This window comes from Mercenaria mercenaria, unplaced genomic scaffold (assembly GCF_021730395.1).
Source record: "Mercenaria mercenaria strain notata unplaced genomic scaffold, MADL_Memer_1 contig_3619, whole genome shotgun sequence".
NCBI lineage: Eukaryota > Metazoa > Mollusca > Bivalvia > Venerida > Veneridae > Mercenaria > Mercenaria mercenaria.
Window position 1 is genome coordinate 48,433 of NW_026461775.1, and position 25,214 is coordinate 73,646.

At 33.9% G+C, this 25,214-nt stretch overlaps 1 protein-coding gene across 1 annotated transcript; it reads right to left on the minus strand.

The window, feature by feature from the left end:
• Positions 1-5,617: 5,617 nt before the first annotated feature.
• LOC128553239 (tyrosine-protein kinase SRK3-like) lies at positions 5,618-25,214 on the minus strand (the record flags this gene model as incomplete). The annotated part of the gene is given in 12 exon segments (XM_053534366.1): positions 5,618-5,926; positions 7,643-7,774; positions 7,932-8,085; positions 10,713-10,969; positions 11,369-11,533; positions 12,548-12,706; positions 14,336-14,427; positions 14,956-15,060; positions 16,131-16,242; positions 16,955-17,014; positions 22,671-22,778; positions 25,155-25,214. Coding segments are annotated over 12 exon segments (1,616 nt in total), but the record flags the coding sequence as incomplete, so codon positions are not given.

A 25,214-nucleotide genomic window follows, 5' to 3' on the forward strand; every position in this document is an offset into this window, starting at 1 on the left:
TTTAGCTAATCGAACACAGACTCTAGAAGTAAAGAAGCTGCATTCCAAAAGAATGACAGTACAATCAGGTGTCCAGCAAGGATCCATACTAGGTCCCCTTCTTTTCCTGATATATATCAATGACATGGCGTTAATTTCAAATACTACCAACATTGATCTATATGCCGATGACTCCACCCTACATAAATCCGCCGACAGTATTACAAAAATTCAGTCTGAACTTCAGTATAGCCTAAATAGTGTCCATAATTGGTGTAAAATAAATAACATGTCACTTCATCCTTCAAAAACAAAATGTATGGTATTGAGCACTAGAGTCAAAATAAAACATACTAAAAAACTTGAGTTAATTTTAGACGGTTCGGTCATTGAAAATGTGAAGTGTCAGAAAGTTCTAGGTGTATATATCGATGAAACTCTGTCTTGGCAATCACACGTTAGTACCATGGCCAATAAACTAAACTCAAAAATTGCTCTACTTTGAAGAATTGCATTTTTCTTAACAGATGAGATGAAACTATTGTATTACAATGCATATATTATGTCAACCATGGAGTATTGTTGCAATGTCTGGGGACTTTGTCACAAATCGGACACTGTTAAAATTACATCTTTGCAGAGACGCGCTATAAAAATAATTACAAAATCAAAGTGTAGCAACTTTGATGAAATATTAAGAAATTCAAAACTTCTATCTTTTGAGAACAGGTGCAAATACCATATTTCATTATTAGTGTACAAAAGTAAAAGAGGAGATTGTCCTATATACATTTCAGATTTACTACATTTTGTTTATAATGATCATTACAGTCTGCGCTCAATCGAAAACATGGATCTTTCTATTGTTAAACCTAAAACGAATTACCTGAAACAAACATTTAGCTACAAAGCTGCACACATATGGAATTCACTTCCTTCTTACATTAAACTTCATAATAATAATATAACTACTTTCAAGCATAATTTAAAGAATTTTCTCTTGTTAAAATAGTTTTAAGCAATTAATTACTTGTAATTACAAGAATTTTGTTGAATTGATGTTACTGTATTCTATTCCAATAATAATAATATTCATACTATCTTATTATTCAAATCTGGAACTATTTATTATCTTACGGGACAGACTTTCTTTTTTGTATGTATCTTAATTGTCATGTATAATCTTTGTGACGCATGGTAATTCTTTTAAAACATAGTTATTGTTACATTACGTTTATTTAAGACTTCTTTAATTTGAGACGTGTTTGTCGAGAAAATTTAAGTTATTCTGATGTGTGTATTTTTGTTTAAATGTTAAATTATAAATTGACTGTATGATTGTGTGTATGTGTGAATGTATATCAGTTGAAGGCCATACTGGAAATAAATTGTAAAATATCTGTATTTGTACTCTTAGTATGTCACCTTCAGAAAATAAAGTTATTATTATTATTATTATTATTATTATTAACGGATGTGAAACGGGCTTCTTTTCGCAGAATTGTTTTTGTCTATGATATGGAGTTAATCTAACTACCTGTCTGTCTGTTCTTCCGCGCCCTTCTTTCGAATGTTATGGAAAGGATTACGTGCTGTGATTAGTGAGTGGAAATATTAAAATAGCACTGGAAAAGTTCCCAAATGAAAATGAGCTTTCAAACGCTTCAGAGTCACAATACGAAACAGGTGCGTGTCACTTAAAGTTAAAATGCCACTAGAATGTAATTTTTATTTATGCTGTTCTAATACATTTCGTGGAAAGCGGATGAATTAATAGAACGTCATACAGAAATGATCTATATAATAGATAAATTTTGGTCGTCAAAAGTATGCCGTGCTTTTTGTGCGGATTTTGTGTTTCGTTGGTAATCATTAATACAGTAATGCATATCTTACCTAATTTGATATGCATCGGGTTGTTAATTACACGAGTCGAAGGTCTTGTGACATGAGATAATAAAATGGAAAAGATAAAAATGGGTTTCATGCACTTTTAATGAGGCAACACCGAGATATGTGCATAAAGGCTCAGCGTAAGACTAGGCTATGGCGTCGTTCCAAGGAAGTCTATGACGAAGACGAACACTTGTAAGTAACTCAGCTGCTGTCGTCTTTCACAGTAATATCGTATCAGAGAATGCTTACATTGACATGTGTCGAAACAGATTCACGATTTAGTACATTTAATAAGAGCTCCGCAAAGCGGGACAATCACGAGGATATTTACAAGGACATGTGTCCAACCACATTCACGATTTAGTATATTTAACAAGAGCTCCGCAAAGCGGGGCAATATATGCCCGAAGAGTTTTAGACCAGAGGAGGTAAGTACAATTTAAAGAAAATGTCTTGGGTAGGGGTTCTGGGGTTTTGTGCGATGGTAGTGATGGAATTCCAAACCAGTGTGCGTGCGTGCGTGCGATAGGGGAGAGGGGTGTAATGTGGATTATTGTAATCATCGAATCGTCCCATCTCCAACCTCCTATATTTCAACTTTGGAATCAATACCTTGAATAGTTTTGAAGTTGTGCTCCTTACAAACTACATACGACCGATTTGACAGTTTGCCTCTGTTTAGGACAGTGACCATTGGCTCACTTACCAAGTTCTCGAAGCGCTCGAATAAAATGGTGCAAGAATATGAAAATGATTGAATTGGGTGAGGGTTGGGAAGTAATGTAGATTGTTGTACACCTCAAATAACCTCATTATCACAACTTTAAATCTATACCTTAAATAGTTTTGCAGTCGTTCTCCAGACAAAAATATGAACATGTTCAACATTTATAATAAAACTTAGCATTTTCTGTCTTAAATTTCTGTTTTTGTTTGACAGCTTCAACAGTCTGTTATATCTTGACTTTGCACCAAAGTAGTTCAGTTCCAGATTGTGTACGCCAGACGGCGAGTTCTTTATATATAGTCTTTTAATTGGACAAAGATTGTCCGATAACTTTTTATGTAGATATAGTACTTGCGATCAATCAATGACACGAATAATAATCCTACCTTGCATTTATATATACACCTGTATGGCACAAGTTAAAAGGAACAATGAAGTAACTATATGGTTAAAACTTAGTGAAATGTTACTTCATTGTAATTTTGATTCTCATGGTAAATACTGGTTTTTCTTTGTTTTACATATGATGTGTAATATAGCACAAATAACATTATATCTACATTTCAGCTTAACAAGTTGATCTTAAATTATTTTATTAGGCTTGAATGTATTTGACAACGTTTTTACATTGAGATAATTTCTTCCAGTAATCCAATCCAGTTGTAATTATGGATTAATATTATCAATGGCTTGATATGTGGGACTATCTGTAAAAGCGGCTACATGGACATTAAATAGAAAGTTTTGGAAATCTTAAAAAAAAAACATGTATCAAAATGATTAAATCAAGGCTTAAATAGAATACTTGGTCATAAATGTTATACATATGCAACCAAAGTTGATTTTTTAATTGTATTTTACTATTCAAAATTCCAGGTACTATCTTTACGATAAGTAATATTTTCTTGACACTAATGATTGCTTTGTGATAAAACAGTGTAATGCTGCTCGCAGTTCAAATGCAATTCAAATAGGTTTTCAATCCTTTATTTGTAGTATGTGAACAAGTTATAACGTATATTCATTTCATCTTTCTAATACTGTATAAAATGATTGAGTTTGCAATGTCAGTAATCATGTTTTGTATAGTAGCCTGGCAGAATAATTAACGAGATACGAAATTGAATAGGTTGCCTTTAAAACCTGAGTAACATATGTTTGATTCTTAGATACCCTCATAGAATGCGAAAATACTGTACCAAATCTACATGTAATGATTAATATGTTACTTTTGCTCGAAGCAGAAGTCACAAACAATTGCTTATCTATATTATCTTTAAAGTGATGCTGAAAAAGGCAATATTGTTTTACTGTAGTTTGTCGACATCCGATAATTCAAAATATGGTGAAGTTGTAAAGTCCAAAAATATTATAATGGTCATGCGTGCGTGCTCAGCAAAATATAGTTTATTGCAATTAAAGCATACAAATTCAGTCGTTGGAGTGATTTCAGTGTTTCTTGTTCTTCAAGGTGGAACATTTTAGTGGCGATAGTTATGTATGCTACATTTTTAAGTGACTTTATCGAGTAAAAGTCAAAATTATACAGATCAGCTTACTCTGACATCTACAATAAAAAGAAACTATTGGTATCCCAAATCTTTCTGAAAGAAACGTTAACCTGCTCGATTGATACATTCTCATTCATCAGATTTTCGACATGGTACCCGAGACGAACTAACGGGGAACCATGGTAGAGTTCTGGTATGCGAGAATGGATTGATTGAGAAACAGCATGATATTTAAACATATTACATTTGTACGCACGTTGTCTACAATCTAAACTGATTTCCAATATAATATTTTCTCATGAAAACATATAAAATTATGAATCTTAAAACAATCGTTTGATAGCATCGTATCAAAAATACAGTTATTTTGATAATTTTATAAAAGAGATTAAAACTGGCGAAAATGTAGCTCGGATGGGTGGGTAATTTTATCTGTTATTGCTATTTGGATTTTATCCGACATTGAAATGTTGTCCAACATCACTAATCACATCTTGGGTATTACCACATGATTTAATGAATGCCCTAATTCTAAGATTTTTATATCTTTCACTTGCAATTTCGATAAACATTTTTGTGGTTACATTGTAAAAAATATATGCTATGTGGACCTGTGATAAAGTTTGTGTGGCTATTTCCTTTTCGTTGAATAATATTTATATAAGGTTTGGAAATGCAGTTTTCAGACAAATACTTAGTATTCCCATGGGAACAAACTGTGAACACCTTTTCATAGTTTATTTTTATGTTGTTATGATAAAGAATTTATGCTGAGCTTTTCTCCAGAAATGCAGGCACACTTTTACTGTATTCGATGATACATCATGCTATTTGGATGATATTCTTGATATTTTAATTCGTTTGTTTTATTCAGTTGTTTGATACAACTATTATTCTTTAAAGCTGCTTGTTCACTGCTAACTAGTATACCTTTCTCTAAATGTCATTTTCCAACAAGTTTGGCATACAATGTATATTTGACACTGAAAAGTTATAGAGAAAATAAATCGTTTAGTAAAGAAACATGTAGACTTTCTCTATCATTTAAACATTATAACGATTGATTTCCTCCCTACTGCACAATATTTTTAAAAAATCTTTTTCACCTACCAAAAATTGTGTTTTAATAAGTTTGGTCACTTCCGCAGTAGGCCTACCCACAATCTTTATCAATTCTTTATGAGAGAGAAAATGTCCCCTAAAATCGTGGACGAGAAACTTAAATGGATTGATATTGCTTTGTACAATGTATTAAAAAAGCTGTAACGTTTACAAATTTTACAACATTATTTAAACATAATTTGATATGCACTTAATTGAACAAATGAGCCGCGCCATGAGAAAACCAACATAGTGGCTTTGCAACAAGCATGGATCAAGACCAGCCTGTACATCCACGCAGTCTGGTCAGGATCCATGCTGTTCGCCTTCAAAGCCTATTGCAATTAGAGAAACCGTTAGCAAACAGCATGGATCCTGACCAGACTGCGTGGATGCGCAGGCTGGTCTGGATCCATCCTGGTCGCAAAGCCATTATGTTTGTTTTCTCATGGCGCGGCTCATTAATAACTGCAATATATGGGAGCCTTCTAGCATTTAAGTTACAACTCAGTTTCCATTTCCTCTGTATATACGTAGTAATGTTCAAAGAAATCGTGAAGGAAAGAAAATCTGGGTCGTCGTTGCTCATTTTTCTCCCAACATTTCAGCATCATTTCATAATACGGATCCGGACAATCAATTGATCCAGTCTCTGGTTTTGGCATTCGGTACCCTTCACACACACGACGTAATGCAACCGAATTGCTCATACCTGTTAAATATATATATAAACACTATGTGAGAATACAAATATTACAAAGTAAATCTTAATAAAACTTTTTCATAAAGTTTAACGAAAGAAGCTAAAAGCATGACGTCTGATACAAAAATGTAATTTCTTTTGTCAAGTTCTTAAGATGTGTTGTATAAAACAGTTAACTTTATATAAAAAAGATATATATCGTCAATTAGAATGTATTGTCAACATAGATTGTAAAGAAAGACATTGCTATTCCGGTTCATTCTGTATTTGAATTTCCTCGTAGCGAAGCTTAAAATGTTCTTTTTTCTTAAAGTAGCCTTTCAGCATTTTACAAATGAATGCATATCTAACAATACAGACAGAAAACAAAACACCTATACAGATTTATATTGATTATTGTAACATCAAAGTATCAGATTAATTGTTCAGTTTTTGAAGTGCTATTGAGTGAAACTGGTTTGAAACAGACAGTGAAAAGCAAGTTATCTGTGTCCCTGAGCTCTTTGGGAGAGATCTATATAAGCTCAGAGCACGTAAAGATTCAAGCTTCATTACTTCGGCATAAATCACTATAGGCTGTCCTGACCGTATCTATATAACTTCATCATGTCCATGTAGGCTCAATACAACGATAATATGACCAAGGAGAAGCATTCTAGCTCTTAAAGCTGGTGTATTCTTAGCATGTTGTAATTTGCCCAGTATGTAATACTGCTTAACAATGCACCTAAATACTTTAATCGTGATAATGATTTTTGAATTTGTTTTCAGTTTTTCGGCAAGGCAATTCACAAAGAATTGGTGGAATCGCCGGTCAAGTGCCGTTTCATGTGACATATTCTGTGGAGATGCACATATTCAGATCTGCATATATGATACAAATGATGTGTCCATAAGAAAATTACAACAACACCAACGCACTGCAAAACGACAAGGTGATGTTAACAAAGACAAAAATTACACCAACGCCTTATAAACTGCCACATTTATCCCTAGTAATATCTATTTTGTAACCACAGGTATGAGTAGATCCGGAAACATGCTGATTCCTTCAACATCACTGAATCTTGCAGCATCTAAATATGAAGGCATATCATGATGAAACTTCAGGACTCCTACAATGACACTGTCTTATTCAACCGCTGCATGTCTGGCACAAAAATACAGGTCAGACTTCTACTAAACATGCACAAGTCCACTGTTGGTAATGGTCTATATATCCCAGAAAGCTAAACTGCATATCAATTGATATTTCAATGGTCAAATGACAGTGAATGTAATCGAATTATTTGAACTCGTCCTGACTTGCTGCAAATGGCAATATTATATACGAAAGCAACACCCCGTCCACATTTCCTGGCATGCAAAACTACATGTTTCGTCGAGCAGCTATTAGCGAATCCATGTGTGCGTGCGTGTGTGCGCGCGCGCGCTCGGGTTAGCGTCTTATTCAACTATTTTTCAGTCATATAAACGACGGTGTCAACTTGTAGCAGTGAGCACAATGTCCAACTTTATAGTGCTGTGGCACCCCACCAAGTCACATTATACTGACACTGGACTGGCCAGTCCTACTATTGTCAATGCTGAGCGCCAAGCGAGGAAGTTATTACTAGCATTTTTACATCCTTGGTATGACGCGGCCAGGGGTTGAACCCACGACCTCCCGCACTCTAATGAATTTATATCTGGACCTATACTTTATAGTAATCTGGTAATACGTACCTGAATATGGAGACATTCCAAATGATATGATTTCATATAACAGTATTCCATATGACCAAACGTCAGACTTCGCGCTAAATTTGTTATATATAACAGCTTCTGGGGGCGTCCATTTCACCGGAATCTGTCCGTCTGCAAAGAAATAACATATAAAGAGCGGTATCAATGTACTTTAATTGTTTAAACGCAAACATGTAATCTTGCAAATATATGTCGTCACTAGCAAAACTTTTCGTTTTAGAATCATTTTATAATGCAGTATTGAAAAGCAAAAGTAAGTTTCACTCACCGGAAGCATATATACAGTTATCGTCATACATCCTCTTAGCTAGTTCTAATCCAGAAACTTTGACTTTGTTGCCAGCTCCAATGAGAATATTACATGCTCTCAAATTCCTGTGTACAACTTTCTGTTTTGTTAAGTAGTCCATAGCATCTGATATCTGCAATTATATTGTACATATTAACTTAATTTTCATAGATCAAAACTTTAAGTGGTGTACTTTCTACAAACACCTCACAATACTTTCCCAAGTTATTCATTTGAATAACATCTTGCAACAAAGATGTCAGAATGAAGCAGAAAGAGTAGGAACTCCACACGTCGCCGTTTTTTATTGACACTCGTATAAAAACAATAGTGACATCGTTCCTGAAATCATTTCCTTGAAAAGAGCTTGACTGTCTTTTAATATAGCGCACATAAATGAATCAGATAATTAAATACTAAACTGCGAAATAATGTATGAGTGAGATATTTTTTGTCCAAACATGCACGTGCAAAAAGACAAGGACAAAAGTCCAAACGGTACAAGTTATATTCGAAGAACACAGCTGCCGATGCAACACTCCGTATGGAAATTCGAGTGTTAATCTGTACACGTATACACCGGATGCATACATCAACACAAATGAATGCTATAATAGTAAAGGAATACAAGTAAGAGAAAGACATAAACGTAAAGATGAAGAGGGAATACAGCAGGATACCGCCTTGGATCTTCGGTTGCAAACCTACCACTGGCAAAACATATTTTCAAGACAGCTAAATCCCCCGCCACTGTTATGGATAGTGAAAGGGTAAACCTTTGACCTTGAGCTGTGACCTTGACCTTGAACTGACATGGCTGACTCGTGAATTCTGCACATCGTCTTGATATGGTTATCATTTGACCTAAGTTTCATGAAAATCCTCTAAGGGGTTTAGGATTATACAGAGTTCAAACCTTTGACCTTGAGTTGTAACCTTGACCTTCAGTTGACATGGCTGACTCATAAGTTCTTGATGAGGTGATCATTTGACCCATGTTTGATAAAAATCCCTCAAGGGGTTTAGGAGATACAGAGTGGACTCAAAATGGAAGGCTCAAACCTTTGACCCTAAGTTGTGACCTTGACCTTGAGCTGGCATGGCTGACTCATAAGTTCTGCACATTGTCTTGATGAGGTGATCATTTGACCCAAGTTTTATAAAATTCCTTCAAGGGGTTTAGGAGATATAGAGCGGACACAAAATGGGAGGCTAAAACCTTTGACCTTGAGTTGTGACCTTGACCTTGAGCGGATTTGGCTGACTCATGAGTTTTGCACATCGTCTTGGATAGGTGATCATTTGACCCAGGTTTCATATGAAGCCTTCAAGGGGATTAGGAGATACAGAGCGGACACAAAATGGAAAGCTCAAACCTTTGACCCCGAGTTGTGACCTTGACCTTGAACCAACATGGCTGACTGATAAGTTCTGCACATTGTCTTGATGAGGTGATCATTTGACCCAAGTTTTATAAAATTCCTTCAAGGGTTTTAGGAGATATAGAGCGGACACGAAATGGAAGGCTAAAACATTTGACCTTAAGTTGTGACCTTGACCTTGAGCCGACAAGGCTGATTCATAATTTCAGCACATCGTCTTGATGAGGTGATCATTTGACCCAAGTTTCATGAAAATCCTTCAAGGGATTTAGGAGATATGGAGCGGACACAAAAGTGTTACGGACAGACGTAAGGACGGAAGGACGGAGACCATTTGTTTGGGTGCATTTGTATTAATGTTCCGGTGCAATTCAGCGATTCTGAATTATTCAAATTTTGATTTTATTTTCATATGGGGGCACTTTTTGGAGAATATTTTAAATTCCAGCAGTACGAAACAATTCGAGACCGCACTTGACAGTTAAATTATTGGTAAAGATGTTGCTCATTTACAGCTCATTTTACGATAGATGATCTCCTCTGTTTAATATGACTAACATTCTCTCTTTTAATTATGTTGATGTCATAAAAGTCATTATTTTAATTACATGGCAACATATATTTCATTTAAATGTAATTACAAATGACAAACTGCTAAAAATGCATACGGTTGTCTCAGGCAAAAACTGATTGAATGAAAGAAAACTTACATATTTGTCAATTTAATGCCCCGGACATTGTTGCAAATATGTTTTACAGATAAAAAAAAAAACAATACCGTAAGAAACAGTATGGACTATCCGAATGGTGGCGCCTTCCTGTCATAATTCTCCGGATTCAACGGCACATCGCATCAAAATGACAATTTTGTAGTAGCATAATGAACAGGTTTATTTACTTTTATTTTTTATACAAAATACAACACTCTCTGTGATTTAGTTAAAATTTGCTGAACCGTAATAATGAGACTGAAACAAAACTTGTTGCAACATCCTATACGTAATATATTAAATCGAATCGCGAAGAACAGTGAACAGTATTATGGTACAAACACAAATTGCTAACTTGAAGAGAAAGACAGGTGTAGAATAATGAAACGTAACAAACCATATTGCAGCAATATTAAATTGCTTTGAAAACATTAAGTAATTTGAATTCTTTTCCCTTTCAGTATCCATTTGTGTATGCTGAAGGATGTAAGAAACGCCTCGTCTAATTACTTTCAAATGTACAGCATTTTCAAGCATGCTGCAATGTACACATATGTAAACATGAATGTTACCTAGCACTGTCTAAATACAAAACGGTACTTAACAGCTAAAAAGCCGATGGAATTCTAAGAACGGAATTAACATAAATCAACTGACAAAATTAATACCTGACTAGCGATATGAACAAGAACATTCAGTTGTAGACTTCTTCCCATATCTTCACGCAAACAGGCAAGTAAATCACCGTTTGTCACATCCTCAGTTATCATCCAGAATGGCATTTTGTCTGTACAAAGTGCCAATAACTGAACAAGCCTTTTATGTCTTAAGTCTTTTAAAAGATAGGCTTCGCCAAGCAAATCGTCCACTGGTTTCGCTTTATCTCTCAATGTCTTAATAGCGATACGATCATTTAGAAATGTACCTGTAAAATACTTTACAAGTAGTAGATGGTAGTATATCAATGACTCAGTACTAAAGAATAATCTTGAATACGCTAACTGGGATTGCGGATTATTTTAGAGAACATTTCTAAAACTTATTGAAACAAAACATCATGTCTTTTTTAATCTGGAAACAATATTGTGATTTAACAAATAGAACAACATTTTCGCTTGAAAATAATTCAGATTCTAATTATATTTAAACGGTTCTGAAAAACATCTTTTGAAAATTGAAATGGTACTGATTAACACCTTTCTAAATCAACAAGTTACATTGTTTGTGATTGATATGACAATGCAATTTTACACATAACACTTTATTACAAGAAAAAATACTGAAGTGTGTACACTTATATTAGAGATGATACGGACAAAAATACCATAACATTTGTCTCCAAAGGAAGATACTGGAACTTTATCGCCAATTTTCACCGAACTTCTCGTTACTTCAAGCCACTTAAGCCACTCATATAATCTAATTGGCAATTCTGGTGGATCTTTCGGACATGGCTTTTCCAGCTTACAACATATACCATTAGTCTCACCTACAGGTAAAGAAAGCGGAAAGTAGCGATAGCATGGTTGAGTACAAAAAGATTCTCCTTAACCTAAGGAACCACTTTTGAAACTGATGTAGAAATTTCAATAAACTTTCCGTTGGATAAGAGACATGATCGGTATCTGTTAAAACAAATGTTTCATAAAAAAGTAAAGAAGATCCGTTGAAAGTGTAAATCACGAATCGAGCATATTTAAAGCAGACTGGGTTTGACTGAACCTGTTTGTGAGACGTAACGCGTTGTGCAACATCTCACATACCCTCTAGGATCGATTAAGCGGAAATCTATGAATTGAATGGACCCAGGATCTCTTATTCTTAAAGCTTTAAAGACTGAAGATTTAACAAACCTGTACAGATAAATATTTACGGCCGCTACATGGCATTTAAGGTGTGCTATAGTGATATTAAAATCTGCAAGAGGATAACATTGGACCAGTAACCCGGTTTTTATTCGCTCTGCTTATAAGAAGTAATGAAATGTGCGACACATCTGAATCGGACCGTCGAAATGTTTTCATTGGTACGCTTACACATTAGGCTGACCTAAGTTCTGTGGTTTCTGCAGTCGGATATTATGTTATTAATGCAAGATGTGAAAGAAGTTTGGAGACGTTTTCTTCATATTGTCTTGACAATCACGCCCATGTACAAGGTATGTTTAAGTTTGAGGCAGGCATACCATTAACTGTTTTCACCCATTACATCATTTCCTAGCTACTGGCCCTTTCGTTATAAGACGATGTGTGTGTTGCTTTATGTATGTTATTTTGCGTCACTTTGAGTTATATGATGACAAGTATGGTTTGTTTTAAAATGTCTCTTGTTGATCTATTTTGAGTCGTGTATTTATCAATACACGAAAAAAGAAAATATTTTAAAATGTTATGGTTTGTTTGTAAATTGAATCTTTTTACATTTCTCCCTGGGGCTCTGCACCTTTAATAACAAAATGATTGACAAACATATATTATGAAATTACACAATAACATGCACTTACAACTGTACTGCGAGATGAGTTTAGGAATGTTGTCAAAACATCGGTTTTCGCAAATGTAATAGCCTCTGTCTTTCCAATGTCTTATTTTATAATGGCTTATAAACGGTGTATCTGTTTCCTTGTCAATATCTTTTACAGATAACATGTAGGAATCTTCCCCTTAAAAGTTAAAAAAAAAAACAAAAAAAAAACATTATGCCTTTTATATTGCTGCTTGCAAAATCAATCAAATATCTTTATATAAAATAGCTCAATAAAAACCTTTGTTTGCGAAGAAAATAATAAAAATACCCTACAGTTATTTTTTCTGTTGTTATGACTACATAGCAGATCCGGAAGTTATATCAGGCTGCAAAACACCGACCGTTAATTCTAATAAATATATATACTAAATTACTGGTCAGTTTTAAAGAGAATTCCTATAGTTTTTTTTCTTTCATAGAATTTTTTTAAATTCACACATATGATAGGAAAATGTGTGCTGAAAACGATGAACAAATAAAAACAATAGGTCACCAGGCTTGTTTTTGTGAAAAATTGTTTTGAACACACCCGCTGTTACTGAAACTGCTAGCGATTTTTCAACATTTTCATAATTTTCTGCTTTTTTATAAATACCAACCAAAATATACATCAAGACAGCACAATAAAGTTTTTTCTTTTTACAGATTTTATCATATACTTATTTGATATCATAGTCATATTTGTAATACTCTATCCTTACAATAATGGGTACAAATGAAAAAAAAAATATTGTTTCATATTAACTTTTGTTAACTTTTTTCAGTGAAAAATACCCATAGTGAAGAATATTTTTTTAAATTTTGAAAAAATTCTTTTATAGAATTTTTTCCTATTTTTCTTGTGTATAGATAATTGTATTGTGAGCATAAAAATGGCTAAAAATGTATGGGTCACCAGGCTAAATTTTATGTTAAGACCGCTAGAATACAACACCTGTTCGGACGGAAAATGGCGCGAACCTGGCCAAATTGATTACATGTATGTCTGCTAGAAGTTAAAAAAAAGTTTTAAAAATTCTTAATTCTTTCTATAATTGAATACTAATTAATCTGAAAGGTGATATTGTCTTTTCAGTACTAAGTCAATTATCTTACATTATATGAACAACACTGTCTTTGTACCAAAATGCGATTTGAAAACACAACCACAAAAATAGCAAGATACCTGTCAGGTATGATACTTGTCAATACAACATAAACCAGTATCAACATTTGATTACTGATAAAACTTATCAAAAATGTTATTTCATTCAAGATTCCTCATATTTAAGACTGTCTGTAACATGTTTCAACAAATGTTGACTTCAGTTCAGTTTTCTATAGAAAGTGTCGGCTGCGCAGAAAGATGCGCATAAAAAACTATCGGAATTCCCTTTAAGTGCATATTGGTACCCACGTAGGTACAAATATGCAAGAATAAAAGTAACATGTTTGTATAAACAATACTGTTCAAAGAACTACATAACTCATAATAAATGTATATACTTATATATATATATATATATATATATATATATATATATATATATATATATATATATATATATATATATATATATATATATATATATATATATATATGCAAATATTACGAATATGTACTGCGGCTAAAAACCTAGAAGTATTTCTATTAAACGGTGTTTTAACACATTACATTATCAAATGACAGTTACTTTATATATTTAGCCAAGTGGAGTACATTTCTTTAGAGTTTTATCAATATGCATTTAAATGATAGATGGGCATTTAAATCTTTAAAATTTACCTATAGCTTGCCTGACAAGAAATGTCCCAGACTGGAAGCTAGAATGGCGCAATAGGGTTTCAGCATCAGTTTCATTTCCATTGAACCACCAACTATAAATATAGCGTAAAAGTAAATATTTGATTCAAAGCTTACACTACGATCTGAAACACCCTGTTAGGTTAATTACTGTAAGCACATATCGAAACAGGCTACCGAAACTAAAGGGGTTTATCATGTTACACTGAATGGAATAGCATTTTGTAAATAATTGTACATAAATGATTCGATCATTCAATGCGTAAGCAAATATACAGGATATATGTTTCAAGACTCTTTAAGGTTGAAAAAGGATCGATCCTGAAGAAAATTATTATACCTGGACAAATATTCTGTAGGGTCAAAAGTCGATCTATATTTAGAATCAAAAGTTTAAATAAAAGAAATGTATAGATCTGGACATCAGTGAGCTAACAGCATAGGCTGTAATATCTAACAACATTGGCTCGCTCATATCAATGTGAAGTATGATTTGTTAAAAAATGTTTCTTTTTTAAAGTAATATTTATGTTTAACTCATTGAGCTTTGCAAAGGATTTTAGTTATGAATACGTGAAAAGAAGCAAATCAAACGTACTCACTCTTGAGCTTCCAACGAATTCTCGTCTTTCAAAACAAAACTACTTGGAATGTAGCCTTTCTTTCTACAATCTTGATGAGAAGCATACCACCAAAACGAAGCTTGACTATAAAAGTAATATATGTGCCTTCAGTAATAAAAATAAGACTGTCAAATATCAAAAGTATAATTAATGAAGTTTTAGTTGATAATGATTTAGTTTAAGGAACTTCTACTTCTACTAACAATATTAGGCTACTGTACGACTCGGAAAATGTAAATGTCAAGGCCTCAGTCGAGACCTTTTATTTTTCGTAGACCTGCCTAATTAATCTAAATTTATAATGTCAATAACCTAGAGTTTTATTTATCATACGTTGTATTTAAAACAATTTTTAAATTTAATTTACCCATAACCTAGGTATGTGCCCATCTTAAACAAGCTTAAAAGGTTATACGTAGCTAATCTATATCAACTTTTCAACTTGTACCCTTACAAATATAAGGCAATTTTAACAGCTCTTACAATCCCTAAATATTATAAAATAAAAGACAAACTAAGCCTAACCTTTTGTTTTGTACGTACTGTTAAACATAATGTACTGCCATATGACTTTTCATCCGAACAAGAAAACTTTATGTCTTGGTCAAATTTATACAGACCATAACGGCATTTGATTCAGAGAACAGACAACCATTACCTCGGCTATTTGAATGTTCCAGTCGATATATTCCTTGAGTCAAATGCAGAATGCAAAACTTCTGCAGAAACTCTTTGGATGAGGCAATGCCCGCTTCAATGAGCACTTCCGATAAAAATAATATTTGTAGTAATTGCAGACACATATCTAACGGTCTGATATACCTGATAAAAACTAATTTATGAAAATTATTGCATAAATATGTCTTTTGTAGTTGATTTTTAAAATCGAGATAGCGTCGTTTTGAAAAAGGTAAGCATAGAAGTTCAACAAAATGTAATTTCGTCACTGACCTGATAAAGGAAAATTTATTGTACACCTTGATACTGCCCTTTACTTTGAAGGTAGGATACATTCAGGTATACTTTCAAGTATTAACTTTCTACTCTTCTGATAGTTTCAATAGTTACAAAGTCTCAGTTTCCCCAAGAAATGGCAGAAACCCCATTCAATGGATAGAAGCAAGGGTAATAAACATATGAAGGATGCTACGTACCCGAACAAGTCCTTGTCAATATCTAACTTGTCACCTTGTTTAAAGCTTAATTCGTTCTCAAAAACGGCGTCAAAGTCAAACAAAGCTTTCACTGTCACAAATTCAAATACACCTGTAATTAAATAAATTTACTTCTCACGCGTCAAATTTAGATAAAACATACCTCATACAGTTTCAATAGTTTTACATTACAGTGAACACATAAAAATGAGTTTTAAAGAAACTGTGATCGGGACGGACATCTATAAAATGTAACATATAAAGAAGATACAGCGGAGTTATTGAGTACACTAAGCGCAACTATAGCCACCAATCGCAAACGTGACAACACGTAAAAATGACAACGTGAAGGACGGCGTACGGAGCCATCAAATCATGCATATATTTATACTAGTATATTCATTTTGAAATAAAGCAAATATATCAAAGTGCCTGTAACATCACCAACATACAAAAAAAAAAAAAAAGAAAAAAAAGAAAGAAACTGAGGTTAAGGAATCTTAAAAAGTCTACTCCGTTGAGGTATAAAACGAACATGAATTTATAAAGTGTCAGTTACTGATGCATTAGAAACTCTTGAAATGTCTCTGAATTAAAAAAAAGGAGCAGAACAGAGACAATACAAATTTGTATGAAATTTCAAACATATTAAAGTAGAATCATTAATATTAGTGGAGAGACATTAGTTTCGGGTAAGAATTTGCAAATTACATCTTAATAAAGAAGTAAATTGCCAGTTCCATGCTTCAAATCAACAAAATTCCAGCCAACGAGAATGAAAAGATTTCACAATAAAATCCAAACAAAATTGAAATATAACAAACCTTCTTTCGGTACATATTCTTCCTGTCCCATTTCAAGGAGGTGGTCCGTGTCCGAATTATCTATAGTAACATTTTTAAAGAGCAATAAGACAATTAAGGTTTAGCAGTATATCACAAAACATATGTTTTTCAGAAAACAAACAACATCTTTCAAAATAATATCTGTCCAATACATTTTTAACGTTCTGTCCTGTAGAATTGGATACTTAAAATATTCTAAATAAAAGTAAACAATTTTCAAACGATGTTTAAGCTGTTATGTAAAGTTTAAGCACTGGGGCATTATTGCAAATGCATCAAAACGAAGACATATAACAGCTTTTTAAAAATGGTGAGTTTTTTTAAAGGCGTTGAACTGTCCAGAAGTGTGGTCCCTTCATGCAATCCCTTTCCGGATTTCAATAAATATATGAATAAATTGACAATGGTTTTGTAGAAAAGTATAAATGTTTTATATGCTGTTTAATTTTCATGAAAAACAATTCTTTCTTTCTATGATTTGGTGATGTTCGAACTTTCTTTCTCCAAAACATGGACATAACTCTTAAAGATCATTTACATTATATTTTCAATCTAAGAGAAATAAAATAATACGAACTTCCTTATTATTACAATTACATTTTTGTGTTTGAAAAGTAATACTTTGAAGTATTTTCTTTCTATTTCTTTCTTTCAAGTAATGAAACGAAGATGTCCAGACACACCACAAAGTATGTCAACCATCTTGAATGCATCAATGCCTTAGATATTGACAGGTTATAAACAGTCTTCTAAATGGGTGCAATTGCGTAATAAGTTTCACGCTAGATATTTTAACCCTAGAACCAGAATACTGACACAACAATCATAAGATTTAAATATGTGCATCATATTTTCATATGAAAGAGTTAATATTTATTTGCTGATAATGCCTGTCAAAAAAATGTATATTTTTCATGTCACATGATAAAAACAGTAATGTGCGTATATGCACTTTGTGACCAAAAACCAAGTTATGGATTAACAGGGGACGATTCTTGTATTATTATGACATGTTATAACAATGAAAACCACAATGAGCATAATACCATATATCGTGCTGGATAATCCTTGGCTATTCCTGTGACTATAAAACAGTTTTTTTGTTGATATTGATTTAAACAAATCTAATTATTCCCTCGAGCTTTGCATTATAAATGTATGTATTAAGGCCTATGTTATTCTGAAATTATGAATTAGGTGGGTGGGGTACATGATATTATTTCTGAGAAATTTCGAAGTTATTGTAAAACAAATTTTATTCCAGTGTAACAATACATTAAAACCATGCAGTGCTGAACTCTTACTTTAATTAAAAGACTAAAGTTGGAAAAGTTATCAGTATGTTCGGGTCACAATTTTCGGGGTAAGTATTCTATATCATCAAGCATAAATGTGAAAAAGTATAACATACATAGTAAAGCTGAACTATCCGTGTAAATGAGCTGAGAGCTATTTTTCTATTTCCATTTATTACTTTTCTAAAAAAACACATTAAAATTACCCAGGTGTGGGTAAAATTTGTCATTTTTGTGCACATGCCTTTACACATTAAAGAAGTCCCAACTATAAGTATGGTGTGCGAGAAGGGCCTGAGCGCTTGTACGTAGTGCGCATTTACAGGGAGTGTATTGCTCAAATTAATATATTAAATATATATTTGACTTTATCGTAAGTCCGAAAAGTGCACCAAAAATAGCAGTATTAATTTGTAATAATATTATTTATTTACAAGCGTAGCCTATCTCTGACAAATGACATCGAGAATTCTAATTAGCCTTTTAGAAAGCAGTACCTGGTATTTTCCACTTTGGTTAAAAAGCATTTTTTTACAATACATTTTTGGGTAGATAGTGACTGGCTACAGAAGGAATATCACGAAAAAAAACAACGCCGGACCTACGGAATGCTACAACCTACTAAACTTCAAAGTTTAAATTTTTGCTTTAATAAAAAGTGAAAAATAAACTAGAACTCTATGATAAAAATCAAATAGATCGTTTCGGAAGTGTTAGAGAGTGAGAAAGCAAACATATCCTACGTAGTATTTAGCATGGATGATTTTGCACTGGGGTCATGGGACTCGTCCCGAAAAGGCCGGTCCGTCAGCCGCGAGTTAGTTGAATGAATGGTTACAGACTTCTATCCGCATTGCGCCTGGCAAAGTGGTAGGAGTTGGGAGGTAGTTGGCTAGCACAATAAAAGTGTCTCGTAAGCCAATTTGGCTGGCCCTTTCAATAAGGGTGACACTATAATAAACAAGAGGGCCATGATGGCCCTATATCGCTCACCTGTTATCATTGCACTTAAGGACAAGTCTCCAAGGTCAAAAGATCAAAACAGAAATCAATCAAAAGAATTATGAGAAAATATAGTTGAAATTTTCTTTAAGTAACTTTAAAAACAAGATTTGAAAACTTTTTGTAGAGGTCCACTAGGCTATGCTACATGTCAAATATCTAAGCTCTTCTGGTTTATTTTTAGAAAATTTTGAAGATTTTTCTATGTACAATCAAGTAACCCCATAGGGCAGGGTCAATTTGACCCCAGGGGTCATGATTTGAATAAATTTTGTAAAAGTCTAATAGGCAATGCTACATGTCAAATATCTAAGATCTAGGCCTTCTGGTTTATTTTTAGATTTTTTTTAAAGATTTTCCTATGTAAAATCAAGTGAATCCTAGGGCGGAGTCAATTTTGACCCCGGGGGACAAGGTTTGAACAAATTTTGTAGAGGTCCACTAGGCAATGCTACATGTCAAGTATCTAGTCTCTAGGCCTTCTAGTTTATTTTTAGAAAATTTTTGAAGATTTTCCTATGTAAAATCAAGTGACCCCTGGGGCGGGGTCAATTTTGACCCAGGGGGTCATGATATGAACAAATTTTGTAGAGGTCCACTAGGTAATGCTACATGTGAAATATCTAAGCTCTAGGCCTTCTGGTTTATTTTTAGAAAACTTTTGAAGATTTTCATATGTAAAGTCAAGTGACCCCTAGGGCAGGGTCAATTTTGACCCCGGGTCATAATTTGAACAACTTTAGTACAGGTCCAGTAGGCAATGCTACATGTCAAATATCTAAGCTCTAGGGCTTCTGGTTTTTGAGAAGAAGACTTTTTTAATATTTTCCTATGTAAAATCAAGTGATACCTGGGGCGGGGTCAATTTTGACCCCGGGGCCATGATTTGAACAAACTTTGTAGAGGTCCACTAGGCAATGCTACATGTGAAATATCTAAGCTCTAGGCCTTCTGGTTTATTTTTAGAAATTTTTTGAAGATTTTCCTATGTAAAATCAAGTGACCCCTGGGGCGGGTCAATTTTGACCCTGGGGTCATGATTTGAACAATTTTAGTAGAGGTCCACTAGGCAATGCTACATGTCAAATATCTAAGCTCTAAGGCTTCTGGTTTTTGAGAAGAAGATTTTTTAAGATTTTCTTATGTAAAATCAAGTGACCCCTGGGGCGGGGTCAATTTTGACCCCGGGGTCATGATTTGAACAAACTTGGTAGAGGTCCACTAGGCAATGCTTCACACCAAATATCTAAGCTCTAGGGCTTCTGGTTTTTGAGAAGAAGATTTTTAAAGTTTTTCCTTTCGGTTGCCATGGCAACCAGTGTTCTGCATGGAATTCAATTCTATGAACAATTTTGAAAGGGGGCCATCCAAGGAACATTCCTGTGAAGTTTCATCAAAATTGGCCTGTTGGTTTAGGAGGAGATGTTGTTTAAGATGTTGTGGACGGACGACGGACGGACGGACGGACGGACGCCGGACGGTGAGCGATCACAATACCTCACCCTGAGCACTTTGTGCTCAGGTGAGCTAAAAATAAAAAGAGACCTTTACCTTTATACAGTAGGGATATGTTTGTTTTACATGTAACATCAAAGCTTTAAACCCCCTCGTGAAAATATTAAGCTTTCGGCGTTCACTGTATATGTATAATTATAATATTATACTTTGACGTTACACTGATACAAACAAATACCCTTTTGCATATTCATTTATATAAAAATAAAAACAAGCAAACAAACAAACAACTATGGGGAAAATGTTTTCTTTTTCATTTTGTTGGGTTTAGAGTAATATCAAAACGATACAATTAACTTTTTCCATTTTTTTTTTTTTTTTTTTTTTGGTGGGGAAAACCTCCAGGTGCCCCTCCAAACATTTTTGGGGCTCAGTTGAGTACCTAGATAGAGGCAGAGACCTTCGAAAAGTCAGCTGGTGGCTTCCTTACACCATCCCACGCCGGTGGCAAGGAATTCAAAGTCAGCGACCTTGGCCATCCGGTCATGGAGGCATCTATAGAAGTAATGTTTGAAATATTTACCAATATTCAATTCTCACGCTGATTTTCATTCCTGTGAAGTGAACAATTATGTCTACGTTTTTCTTTTGCAACTATTAAACTTATATATTCAATTAAATCCCGATAATATAAATGATACTGTCAATTATATTTACCGCCTGAAATTACAAATGGTTTGTCGAATACACCATACTTTTAATTACAAAAATTTACACACCACGAGGGTCGGAAAGCACGAAATTTACGTTCTTGAATGTATATATGAAACGTCATGCTTGAAATGTAAATAAAGGAATAAAGGTAATTTTTAAATGTTCGTGGAAAAGATCGAACTGTGATTGTCGATGTTTCCGGTACAGAATATATATGAACGTATATATACGAGCCGTTTCATTTTATGGGACTTACAGGAACATTGTAAGCGATTGTTTATTTATTTTATTTATGTTCTAGTAACCTTTGACACTGATTTCGAGGACAAGCCGTATTTGTGACACATACATGTCTATTGTTGGGCTGTAAAAAGATAGATCCAAAATTTAAACTCAAAGCTATATTGCATAACATCTTCGACATTTCTGTGCATAGAATTCGGTTGCTATTTCGTTAGAATATCAGAAAATTACTGGAAATAAAACATATCTTTGAAAAAGTCCCGATCTTTCATCATTTGTTTGGTTGGCGTATGTTTACAAATTTCATGTTAGTAGGCCGTCATGTCCAAGAAGCCGTGTAAAGTGATAATTTTGATGACACATTGGTTTTATTTTGTAATTGTGAGTGATCGTTAGGTGATCAGAAAGATCGGACAGTGGGATGTTATAAAAAAGTGATACTTTATTTAGATTAGAAAGTGAATCGCACTATACAATAAGGAATTCTAAGGTAAAATACTCCTTTTACTTCGTTCACTGAAGAAAACATGGCGGACATATTTTTGTAAAATATTGGTGCACGTATGATTTGTGTAACCCAGTTTAACGACGTTTTCTTAGAAAACTAACGCTCAGCTCATTTACACTGACATATCCTTGATTGATGAATATATATATTGTATAGATATAAGAGACTTATGGTACCAAATACTTACCCCGAAAATTCCTGTGCATTTTCCTCTTGTGCACTGTTGGAACATGTTTTTGAGTGTCATTGATACTTTATAATTTACTCGGAGATACATTTTTTATTATTATTAGTTTCTCTTTGAACCCCGAGCATTTCTCGCGTTGTTACGACAATCTCAGTTTAACATAGGAATTTTGCACTGTCAAAATAGCATAGTCCTTAAATAGGTTTCCCTAGATAAAACAATTCATGTTAAATTACAGCTTCTAACTAAAAACGGAGCAGTATTTCAAAATACCGGAACTCAATTTAATACCTTCTTGTGGCATGTAATCATGTCCCATTTCAAGACCTTCATCACTATCAGTATGATGTGTGTCAACTACACTACCCAAGGTGCTTTCAGAGTTATCATTTACTGAAACTATGAAATGAACACATCTTTTTTAAAATCAAAATGATCCGTACATGAACCATGCCATAAGAAAACCAACATAGTGGCTTTGCGACCAGCATGAATCCAGACCAGCCTGCGCATCCGCGCAGTCTGGTCTGGATCCATGCTGTTCACTTTTAAAGCCTACTGCAATTAGAGAAACTGTTAGCGAACAGCATGGATCCTGACCAGACTGCGCGGATGCGCAGGCTGGTCTGGATCCATGCTGGTCGCAAAGCCACTATGTTGGTTTTCTCATGGTGCGGCTCAAATGATCCGTACATGTTGCAGAACAAGGTACTAAATGCTTTATCATTCTTTTTAATGAACGAAAATTAACATATCTGAAAGCATAAAAATTCTGTTGTCAGATTCAAAATAAGTATGTTACATTTCTTCAGGTGTACTAAAAGTGTAACACTTGAATGGAAAATGTTGACTATTCACATTCGCTTACACGCTAACGTATAAACAACATTCGTGAAATAACACAGGACTATCGGCAAAACGAAACATAAACAAAACATAGCGTCGTTTGGATAAATCTTTGAAAACTGAACACGGAAATTTAAAAAAAAAAAAAAAAAAAAAAAAAAAAACGAACTTTCAGCTTAAACTAAATCATCTGACGCTAAAGGTCTAAAGTGAATTCACACGTCTAATATGATTTATTTCTGGATTAAGACTATTTTATATAAATTTCAGGAGCTGTATTTTTATCGAAAGGCGAATTATAATTTCACGTGGGTGGGTCTTTCTGACTTTTCTCATTAAAAACTGAAGCATCAATATCCTGACATTCATTTTGATTCCATTAAAATTGTGGAAACAATCCACTAACTTTTGTAGCAACTTAGGTTACTGTATAAATGTAAATATAAGGACTGAACAGTAACGCACAAACAACTGCATTTAAGTCATTAATATCTTATTGACTGTATATATAGCAGATGCTTTTTCACTGGTACATTTGTCAATTGTAATAGGTCGAAATGTTATTGATTTTTACCTCATTGATTCCGTGTTCTGTTTCACTACATTAAAGCAAATCATTTGAACAGCGAATAACAGTTTACCATAAAAATGCACCATAATTTTCTTTATTATTTAACCCTTTCATAAAGCGTATGTTTTTATAGGGTATAATATTAAATAAGATATATGTAAGTTTTACAATTTTGAAATATTTCTTTATAGAACAGCAGATTTCCGTGCAGTCTGATCATGGTCTGCACTATTCGACATTCAGTCAGTAACTTTTTGGTAAGCATCCCTTTTAACAGTTAACGGTACTGTCCAAATTGAAAGATGGACAAGTTCATTATAGAAATTTAGCAGGGTAAGGGTTAAGGCATACAGACACTAAATAGCCTTAGCACCTATGAAAAAATGGTATCGCATAATGGCGGATTCAAATAGTTCTCAGGTTTTTTTTTGCTGTAAGAAGGATTTTCCTTGAAATCATTGCTATATATTGGTTGAAATCATATTGCATGCCTATACTTGACATACTGGTAGCATTTGCATGTTGAAAAAAGACTCCAAACTGATTTAACATGTGAAATTTATTCATACACCCCTACCCTAAATTGTGATTGTCATTTCAGTGTAAAAATTACGGTGTGTCCGTTTGACCAGAAATATTTTTCTTGCATCAAACATGACCCCTACATTTCTATGGATATTTTTACAGTAATATGAATTAAGGCACCGCCTAGCATTGGGGATTTATCTTTTATATATCCGCTTAGAAAGAAATATTCAACGCTCAAGAAAGTGAAACTTTGCTCTAAACTTAGTTTACATTTAGTGTCATCATACCTCTTACAGCGAATATCATACTTTGCAAAATTTACGGAAGCCATGCCGGTGACGTCATTCAGCGTTCTCGCACTAGCTTTTAGAATTTTGTTTTGTTTGTTTGCACTCCACGCAGAAACTTGACGGTCTTTACACTTCCTTACTGTTTTAAAAGTGTTTTTCAGTTGCATGTACAGTTTTCATTACGAAAAAGAAGTAAAATAATCATGTTAGCGCGGTTTACGAGTTTCTATGACTGATTCGGGGTGCTCGGATGTTCATAAAGACAACCAGTCAGCGGATTTTACATAAACCGGAACCGGAAAACATCGAAAAAATTGCCTCAGTATATGCAAACAGCAAAGACGAATATCTATATACGGACGTTACCGTCTCGGGGGTTTTCATCCCCTATTAATGTTGATCTACAAGAAAATGTAAGCTAAAGAAATTTAAAATGGGTCTAGGTGTGTATTGCAGCATTGTGAAAACTTGTCATTTTATATAGAATATATAGTGGTGGCTATTTAGTGTGTTATAACCTTAAAACGAACGAGTAGTTACCCATTGTATCTGTAAGTGTGCATTCCTCAGTGCCGCTTTCATGGTGTTTATCAGAAAGAG